Source organism: Mauremys reevesii, linkage group 6 (assembly GCF_016161935.1).
Source record: "Mauremys reevesii isolate NIE-2019 linkage group 6, ASM1616193v1, whole genome shotgun sequence".
NCBI lineage: Eukaryota > Metazoa > Chordata > Testudines > Geoemydidae > Mauremys > Mauremys reevesii.
Genome location: NC_052628.1, coordinates 796,852 through 807,432, shown reverse-complemented (window position 1 = coordinate 807,432; position 10,581 = coordinate 796,852). Strand labels below are relative to the sequence as shown.

General features: G+C 46.9%; 1 protein-coding gene across 2 annotated transcripts in view; it reads left to right on the top strand.

The window, feature by feature from the left end:
• Positions 1-318: 318 nt before the first annotated feature.
• The window catches only part of GBA2 (glucosylceramidase beta 2), a 51,067-nt gene continuing 40,804 nt past the window's right edge, over positions 319-10,581 (top strand). For both annotated transcript variants that reach the window (XM_039545227.1, XM_039545225.1), the window contains exon 1: positions 319-550. In XM_039545227.1, the coding sequence (XP_039401161.1) occupies positions 375-550 (176 nt within the window). In that variant the 5' untranslated portion in view covers positions 319-374. The remainder of the gene's footprint in view (positions 551-10,581) is intronic.

Below are 10,581 nucleotides of genomic sequence, written 5' to 3'. Positions count from 1 at the left end.
CAGGTACGGGGGCGGGTTGCAGACGGACAGGTACCCGGGGTGACAGACGGACAGGCGCCGGCGGGCTCGCCGAGCCCGCTGCAGAGGCAGGTGCTGCCCGCGGGGGCCGAAGCGCTGAGCTCTGCCCCAGGGCGGCCGGGGCTCTGGATAGGGCCTGGGGCGGCGGCTGTTACTGGCCCCGTGTCCTGCCCGGGGCTCTGTGGCGGGGGGAGGGGGCCAGGCAGGGCCGGGGCTGAGCGCACTGAGCAGCGCAGCCTGAGCCGGGCCCTCGGGGGAGGGGGACCTGCACCCTGAGCCGGGCACTGGGGGGGGGGGGGACCTGCACCCTGAGCCGGGCACGGGACGAGGACGCTGCTTGGGCAGACGGGGCGGCAATGGCGGACAGCGCCAAGCTGATGGAGCAGTTTGAGGGCACTGCCCGTGGGCACCAGGTGCCGTCATCTGGCTGGCGGATCTGCCTGGCCCATGAGTTTGCGGAGAAGAGGAAACCCTACCAGGCCTCGGACGTCTCCGCCTCGGACGTGGTGAAACACCTGGGCCTGGGCATGCGGTAGGTGGCTCTGCCCTTCTGTGGCCATTGTGCACTTCGATGCCCCTTTGCAGCGCACCGCCATCCCTGGCCCCTTTCTCTCCCTCAGGGAATTCAGTGAGCCACCCACAGGCCACCTGCCTGGTCAGTATCCTCGGGCGCTTTGCCTTGTTTGTCTGAGAGCCTGGCAGGGCCTCCCCCAGCTCTTCTCCCCGCAACCCCCGAGTGGACAGACCTGTCAGTCCTGCCAGATTCCCCCCACATGCACCCCCCCCATTATCACCTGGTGTCCTGCCCTCTGGGTGCATGTCCCAGTCTGGTGGGTAGATTGGCACGGTAGGCAGTGGACTTCACAGTCTAATGAACTTCTCCTTTCCTCGGCTGTAGGCAGCTTTTCTGGGGGTTGTTTTTTCCTTGTCTTGATCATTAGCACGGAGGAGGAGGGAAACACACCTGCAGGATATGCTGTGTTCTAAGTGGGGTCGTAGTGCCACTATAGTTAAGGTTGCACCAGTATTTCCATTTTACAGGGGTGAAAAACGGTCCCTGGAAAGCTCCTAGTGCAGCGGTTCTCACCCTTTCCAGACGACTGCGCCCCTTTCAAGAGTCTGATTTGTCATGTGTACCCCCAGATTTCACCTCATTTAAAAACTACTTGCTTACAAAGTCAGACATAAAAATACAGAAGTATCAGAGCACACTATTACTGACAAATTGCTTATGTTTTATTTTTTACCATGTAATTATAAATCGATTGGAGTATAAATATTGTATTCACATTTCAGTGTATGGTCTATAGAGCAGTACAAACAACTCATTGTCTGTACAAAATTTTAGTTTACACTGACTTCGCTTGTGCTTTTTATGTAGCTTGTTGTAAAACTAGACAAATATTTAGATGAGTTGATGTACCCCCTAGAAGACCTCTGAGTACCCCCAGCGGTACACGTACCCTGGTTGAGAACCACTGTCCTAGAGTATCAGTGTCAAGTATTGACTGTATTTATTAATGGCTTGGTTTTATTTTGGCAGTTTGTGGTGATAAAATCTAATGTAAGGTTAGTTATTACTGTTCTTATAAAGTGCCATGTGATTAAAATTTGTCTAGGGTCTGACACTCGTTAGACGCTCTCTTAATGACCAGAACAGCCTGAGATCCGAAATGTGTGCGATTCTGTGCTACGAATGGATTGGACAATGTCTGTTAAGTTGCAACATGTTTTTAGATACATAGTTACTCAAGGGTTAAAGTGACTGTTGGAATGTTGACAGAGAATTACTGTTACTGATCAAGGTCCTGGTTGCTACTTACCACGTGTGTAGGTCTCGCTTGCTTTCCTGTGTGGCCCTTGTTTCTGAGCCTAATTTAGCCGTGGGAGATGGGGCCACGCCGTTGTTCCTGTTGTACCGCTGGGGAACTGAGCCACCCTCACAGGTCACAACACTGGTCTGCAGCAGAGCTGGGCTCTTGCGTTCCTAGGGCCACTGCACCTGTATTTCCCCTCCAGGGCTCAGCCAGGGCACCCACCCTTGGATTCCAACTCCCCAGCTGCTGCCTTTCTGGGGGGAGACCCACATCTCTCTTCTGGCTGGGGTATTCCCAGCCAACCTCGGTCCCTGCCTTATCATAGAATCCTAGAATATCAGGGCTGGAAGGGACCTCAGGAGGGATCTAGTCCAACCCCCGTCTCAAAGCAGGACCACTGTGCGTCTCCCAGCCAACAGAGTCTGCTTGCTTTCTCCTCAGAGACTGGTAACAGAGTGGTTGTTGCAGATATAAGTTGTGAGACAGCACTTGCTTTATTGTTAAGGTGAAAAGCGTTACAGAGAAAACGTAATAAAAACCATAAAAGAGCCTACACACATGCTAATGAGCTTACCAGAGTTCGTGAGGTGAGCAGCCCTTTGACACCCCAGCCCAGCCCAGCCCCGGGGATTCCTCGTGGTTACCACCTACCTGTGCATCACAGCTTCCGATCAGAAGACGCACCCGCTCTCATGGGGCTGTAGAAGGCCCAGTCCTACCCTAAGGATCAGGACTCTCTGTGGCCCAGGGCCCTGCGGCTCCTGCCTGTTTCCTGGATTAGGAAGAAGGCCAGCTCGGCTATTTATCCCAAACGCTTTTCTTTGCTGGTCTCTGGAGAAGCCAGTTTGAAGGAGTATTTGCATATCCCTGGGGTGGAAGGTGGGGCTGTGGCTTCCACAGCTGATAACTGAAGAAGTGCATTCGCATCCCCCCTTCTACTACAGCAGGTACATACAGTGTCACAACAGCACAGTTGCAGTTGCATTTTTAATGCAATGGCCTCCAAAGGGATTAACCCTAATTCTATCAGGTTTAATTTAATTCAATAAAGTTTTGTTAATGTGAACAGGTTTTTTCAGGACATTACAGGGTCTTGTCAATCTATCACAGTAAAGTTTGCTGATGACCCACTAATTGGCGGCAGTTCAGTTGTACAGACTGATCAGGATTGCATGGTTAGATGGGCTCATTTAAACAACATGTGTTTTAATACAACGAAATGCAAGGCCATAAACCTAGCAACTAAGATTGTAGGTCACACTTATAGGTTGGGGGCTGTTTGGGAAAGGGGTTACTACCTGAGAGTGAGCCGGGAGGGTGGTGGAATGCTAAGAGCAAACAAGATCCTTGTCTGTATAAACAGGAGAGTGGGAGTAGAGAGATGCTGTCACATCTGTATATAGCACTGGTGAGGCCATTGGTGGGCACCAAAGAGGATGTTCAGAAGGGGTTCAGAAAAGTGCTATGTATGAATGGTTTGAGGTTTGGAAAACCTGCCGGACTTTGAGACACTAAGAAAGCTCGTCCTGTTTAGTTTAATAAGGAGAAAGTTAAGAGGGGAGGTGATCATGGTCTATGATAAATCCTATTCAATTTATTCATAAATGATCTGGAGAAAGGGGTTAACAGTGAGGTGGCAAAGTTTGCAGATGATACTAAACTACTCAAGATAGTTAAGACCAAAGCAGATTGTGAAGAACTTCAAAAAGATCTCACAAAACTAAGTGATTGGGCAACAAAATGGCAAATGAAATTTAATGTGGACAAATGTAAAGTAATGCACATTGGAAAAAATAACCCCAACTATACATACAACATGATGGGGGCTAATTTAGCTACAACGAGTCAGGAAAAAGATCTTGGTGTCATCATGGATAGTTCTCTGAAGATGTCCACGCAGTGTGCAGAGGCGGTCAAAAAAGCAAACAGGATGTTAGGAATCATTAAAAAGGGGATAGAGAATAAGACTGAGAATATATTATTGCCCTTATATAAATCCATGGTACGCCCACAACTCGAATACTGTGTACAGATGTGGTCTCCTCACCTCAAAAAAGATATTCTAGCACTAGAAAAGGTTCAGAAAAGAGCAACTAAAATGATTAGGGGTTTAGAGAGGGTCCCATATGAGGAAAGATTAAAGAGGCTAGGACTCTTCAGTTTGGAAAAGAGGAGACTAAGGGGGGACATGATAGAGGTCTATAAAATCATGAGTGATGTTGAGAAAGTGGATAAGGAAAAGTTATTTACTTATTCCCATAATACAAGAACTAGGGGTCACCAAATGAAATTAATAGGCAGCAGGTTTAAAACAAATAAAAGGAAGTTCTTCTTCACGCAGCGCACAGTCAACTTGTGGAACTCCTTACCTGAGGAGGTTGTGAAGGCTAGGACTATAACAATGTTTAAAAGGGGACTGGATAAATTCATGGTGGCTAAGTCCATAAATGGCTATTAGCCAGGATGGGTAAGAATGGTGTCCCTAGCCTCTGTTCGTCAGAGGATGGAGATGGATGGCAGGGGAGAGATCACTTGATCATTGCCTGTTAGGTTCACTCCCTCAGGGGCACCTGGCATTGGCCACTGTCGGTAGACAGATACTGGGCTAGATGGACCTTTGGTCTGACCCGGTACGGCCTTTCTTATGTTCTTATGAATACTTACATGGGGAGAAGGACTTTGATTATTAATTGAATATTAATTGCACTCTCAGCAAGTTTGCAGATGACACTAAACTGGGAGGAGTGGTAGATACACTGGAGTTTAGGGATAGGATACAGAGGGACCTAGACAAATCAGAGGATTGGGCCAAAAGAAACCTGATGAGGTTCAACAAGGACAAGTGCAGAGTCCTGCACTTAGGACGGAAGAATCCCATGCACTGCTACAGACTAGGGACCGAATGGCTGGGCAGCAGTTCTGCAGAAAAGGACCTAGGGGTTACAGTGGATGAGAAGCTGGATATGAGTCAGCAGTGAGCCCTTGTTGCCAAGAAGGCCAGCGGCATATTGGGCTGTATATGTAGGAGCATTGCCAGCAGATTGAGGGAAGTGATTATTCCCCTCTCTTTGGCACTGGTGAGGCCACACCTGGAGTACTGTGTCCAGTTTTGGTCCCCCCACTACAGAAGGGATGTGGACAAATTGGAGAGAGTCCAGCAGAGGGCAACAAAAATTATTAGGGGGCTGGAGCACATGACTTATGAGGAGAGGCTGAGGGAACTGGGATTGTTTAGTCTGCAGAAGAGCAGAGTGAGGGGGGATTTGATAGCAGCCTTCAACTACCTGAAGGGGGGTTTCAAAGAGGATGGATCTAGACTGTTCTCAGTGATAGCAGATGACAGAACAAGGAGCAATGGTCTCAAGTTGCAGTGGGGGAGGTCTAGGCTGGATATTAGGAAACACTATTTCACTAGGAGGGTGGTGAAGCCCTGGGATGAGTTCCCCACGGAGGTGGTGGAATCTCCTTCCTTAGAGGTTTTTAAGGTCAGGCTTGGCAAATCCCTGGCTGGGATGATTTAGTTGGGGTTGGTCCTGCTTTGAGCAGGGATTGGACTTGATGGCCTCCTGAGGTCTCTTCCAGCCCTAATCTTCTGTGATTCTATGATAGCAGAGGGCTCTTTAATCTAACAGGCAAAGGCAGAATGAGACCCCATGGCTGTAAGCTGTAAGCTGAAGGTAGATGAAGTCATAGTAATAAGGCAAAAATGTTTAGCAGGGAGGGTAACCAACCAGTGGAACAATTTAGGGCTTGTTTCCACATACAGCACTGTATTGCTGTAGTGAAGACGCTGCTACTCCGATGGGAGGGCGTCTCCTTTTGGTGTAGCAAATACACCTCCGTGAGAGGCGGTTGCTCCGTCGATGGGAGAAGCTCTCCTGTCGCCATAGCGCTGTGCATGCTGGGGGTTAGATCGGTAGAATGGAGCTTCTCGGGGGCGGGGGTGAGGGAATTCACATCTCTGCGTGACGTGGCTGCACCAATCTAGGTCTGCAGTGTAGCCTGGGCGGAGCGTGGGGCGTGCTAGAGTCTCATTCTCAGCCATGCTCTCGCTCAGCCATGGGCGCAGGAGATCGCGGCTGTGCCGTGCAGGCAGGATGCCCTTCAGATCCGTGCGTGCTAGACTTGTGTCCTAGCTGTAGGCGCCTTCTGCAGCAGCCCTGTCCGGGTAACTCCCTGCCACTCGACACCGTATGGACACAGTGTTACCAAAGGGCCCGCTCTGCTGAGAGCCTTGGCCTGGTCTTGATACAGTGGCGAGGGCTTAGAGTGATACAATGTATCATGTGCAGGGCTTGTGCAGTTCAGCACAGGGCTCTGTCTCCCCCCGCCCCAGGGGGTCGCCCCCCACGAGGGGTGTAGTCATCAGTCCCCGCCAGGGCTCCAGGCTCACCCAGCTCAGTCCCACAGTCACGGCTGAGGGTTGAATTTCTGGTCCCACCGCAGCTGAGGCGCAGCTTTTGTGGCCGTGCCGCTGACACTGTGTGTGAGATGCTCTGTCCTGCTCTTGTTGTGCCAGGTGGGATCACCTGCAGGGGAAGGAGGGCTGGACTCCATACCCGGGGTAGCCACTGCGGGGGGACAGGGCTGTGCTGGCCTCGCACGGGTTACATTGTGCGTTGGTTCAGGGCACTTAGGCCCGTCATGCCTTATGCTGGGAGCGTGTGATGTGGGGCCAGTCATGCCCTAGCCAGCGATGGTATTACTGCCATTCACTGCAGTAATTCCATATAACCCCACTCAACTCCCCCCCCCCCCAAACCTTGCTGCTGGCCCCTGGCACCTCAGCCCCTGCGTCCCGGAGCAGACTGACAAGTCTCAGGCTCACAAGATGTGCTGGGATCCTGGGGAAGGACACCTGCAGGGATAGTGTGTGTGTGTGTGAACTGAGACTTTCACAAGGATCAATGTTACATTTAATTTATGCAAACAGCTGCAGAGACAGAAAGAAAATGTTGTTTTAACATTCTGGGCATCTGGCAGGTGTTGGTGTCTCACAACGGCAGGGGAGAAGGTGGAAGGAGGTGTGTTTCTCACTGGCAAACATGGGTAGAGCCCTGCGTGTATACAAAATTTGTATCTGCATCTGTGTTACATGGATATCTTCAGATCTGCAGTACTCTAGATACAAATTTGTATCCGCATCCAATCTGCAAAATGGTCCGTGGACATTTGTATCCCCAGATGCGGATATCCGCGGGGCTTTACACATGGGGTACCCCAGAGAGAGAGAGTGGAGTAGGGAGACCTGCAGGCAGCCCCCACACTACTGCTACAGCCGCTTATGACTGTATCCATTTTGCCGACATGCAGGAGCAGCTGTAGCATATTTTGGAGTTGAAACAAGTAAATAAAAAAATAAAGAGACAAATAAAAAAAAAAAAACTTGAGCAATAGTCAGCATGGTTTTCTGTAAAGGAAAATCGTGTCTTACTAATCTATTAGAGTTCTTTGGGTCACATGGGATAAAGGAAAGGTCCTTTCATGGATTGAGAATCAGTCTACCAATTCTATTCATTATATTCAAAAATGATCTGGAGAAGAAAGGTAAAACAGTGCAGGGCAAAGTTGCAGATACTACTAAACTGCTCAAGATTAATTAGAAAGCAGAGATTGAGAGAAAAAAAAAAAGATCTCAAAAACTAAGTGATTGCAACAAAAAAAATGAAATGAAATTTAATGTGGAATAAATGTAAGTAATGCACATTGAAAAAATAACCCCAACTATACATACAACATGAATAACAATATTTAAAAGGGACTGGATAAATTCATGGTGTGGAGATGATGGCAGAGAGAGAGATTTGATCATTTTGCCTGTTAGGTTTTCCTCTCAGGGGCACCTGGCATTGGCCACTGTAAAGGGAGCAATGACACAGACTCCTGCATGGAGTTTTCCTCCAGCTGACAAGGTGTCATAGCTGTTAAACGTGGTGGGTTGCTCTTGGCCTAGTTCCTCTGATACTTTTCAACAGGGTGGATGAAAAGCAACAAAAAATTAAAAAAAGGATATATTTTATTTAAATGAGATTTTGTTGATAAAATGCTTTTTGAGGAAAAACCTTTCTAAAGATAGTTTTAATTAAGATACATTATAGCTCAAAGATATCTCATCGTGGAATAGGGATTGTAAATTCTAACTCTATAGCATGAGACAATATATCCATGTAATATTTACAAAACTTTTCTTAAACGAGTTCCAATAGTTCATGGATTAGCGACCCAATTTTGTGGGGTTCCAGGGGCTTTTGTAGAGATTATTTATCTTTCTATCGACCCTATGGGACTCAGTGCTCAGTCTAGAACAGTGGTTCCCAACCTTTTCGTCTGGTGGGCGCCAGACAAAGGACCGTGGCGGCGGTGGAGCATCCGCTGAAATGCCACCGAATTTCTGCGGCATTTTGGCAGCGACGCCTCTTGATGACGTCACTTGCCCCTGACAAGTGACATCATCGAGAGGCGTCGCTGCTGAAACGCTGCAAAAATTCGGCGGCATTTCGGCGGATGCTCCACCGCCGGCCAGGATGTGGGCGCATTTAGATGCCCCTGCGGGTGCCATGGTGGGGACCCCTGGTCTAGAAGATACTATCAGAGATGCTTAGTTTTGCAGGTCTCAGCCTGTGGATTTGTGTCTCCAGAGATAACATGCTTGTTAACAGCAAAAATGTTTTAAAATATATAGAGATGAGAAATAACAGACCTCAACCCTCTTGTCCCTCTGCAAATTTGTGTACACAGAGTCAATCCCTTACCTCTCTCTAAAAGTGCAAAGTTTCAAGAAGTTCAATGAATAGAAGATTGTTGGGGGAGGAATAGATCTGGACAAGGAGAAGTCTGGAGATAAATGTGAGAAGGGAGGGCCAGGCAGTAGAAACAGAAGTGAAACTGTTTGAACAGCATATTCCAGAAGTCTTGAGGTCATTCTGAGTGTAGCCTTCATTGATTTGAGATCTACCATACCATTCTCTCCCTAGAAGGGAAAACCTATAATGGCAGCAGGCCATAAAAGAAACCCAGTTTGGGAATATTTTAATGAAGTTCTTCTACCTGTGGGTAAGACAGGCATGCGTGTAAAATGCAAAGAGCGCAACAAGGAAATGCAAGGCCTGGTTGCCCAAATGAAACAACATCATGAGAAGTGTTCCTTCTCAGGAGGAAGCTGCGTTGATGATGATGAAAGGAACATGTCTGAACATGCAGGATCTTCAGGTTAGTAAACTTTTTTATTTCCTACTTTTTTCTTAAGGACTGCCTGTCTTCCTTCTGGACTTTTCTTGAACTCTCATGTTTGAGCAAAAAATATAGTTGTTACTCTATGGTACTTTTTTTAGATGCAGTTGTGATAAAAAATAAATAGCTGAAATAGGCAGATCTTCCTTTTACAATTTCACCTTTAAAGTAGTAGTGAGTGTCAGTGAATGCAATGAGTAATACTAAATGAGCAGTGTGGTAATAATAATTAAATAACTGCATTGACTTATTTTGTTTAGGAGAATCCATCCTCAACATACAGGATTCTGAAGACTATCCACTTTCAAGATCACTTTCTATAGTTTCAGAGTTATCTGCCAATGATAGTGTTTCAGTCACATCGCCACAGTATATCACCTCTAGCAAAAAGGAAAAAAAATCTCCATGATCCAGAAACAACCATAGATAAGTTTGTGATAAGAACCATCAGATTACAAAAAGAGGTAATTGATGAAAAAATTGTCCAGTTTGTTTATGCAACAAACTCTCCTTTCCATATGATTGAGAACCCACACTTCATTAACATGGTTCAGTCATTAAGACCAGGATACAGTCCACCCAACAGAGCAGATGTCGCAGGCAAATTGCTGGATAAAGTGATGAAAGAGAAATTGAGCAGTGTGCAAAAGGTCTAGAGGGTAAAATTGTTAACCTGAGTCTTGATGATGGAGCAATGTCCACAATGATCCTGTTGTATGTGCTTATGTAACAACAGAAGAAGGGAATGTCTTCCTTACCGAAACCATTGATACATCAGGAAATGCACACACAGCGGAATACTTACAAGAAGTAGCAGTAAAAACTATAACAAACTGTGAAAAAAGACAGAGTTAATTTACAAGCATTAAAAAAACGAATGAGACAAGCAAATATTTCTTGCAAATATTCTCAACACTCGGTACCGGGGTCAAACCTTAACTGCTGAAGAAGAGGAGTTGGCTATGACATGGACATCCAGCAATCATCTCTCCATAATGCCAGATATAATCAACTTAAGTATCAGAGGGGTAGCCGTGTTAGTCTGGATCTGTAAAAGCAGCAAAGAGTCCTGTGGCACCTTATAGACTAACAGACGTATTGAAGCCTGAGCTTTCGTGGGTGAATACCCACTTCGTCAGATGCATGACATGCTCCAATACGTCTATTAGTCTGTAAGGTGCCACAGGACTCTTTGCTGCTTATAATAAACTTCAGAGCTAGGGGTGAACCATTCAAGAAATATATGTTTGTTGATGATGTTTTAAGAAAGTCACAGCAGTGAACTGGTGGAAGTCAATTAAGCTCTTGGATTCAGAGACTGTTGAAGTGATAATCTCACTTTTAACAGCAGTGTAGAAAGAATATTTTCTTCCTTTGGACTAATTCATTCCAAACTGAGAAATTGTTTGGGACCTGAAGAAGCAGGAAAGCTTGTTTTTCTTTTCCAGATTATGAACAAACAGGAAAATGAAGGTGAAGATGACTGAGTTAGCTGCAGAGGCCAAGTATCAGAGGG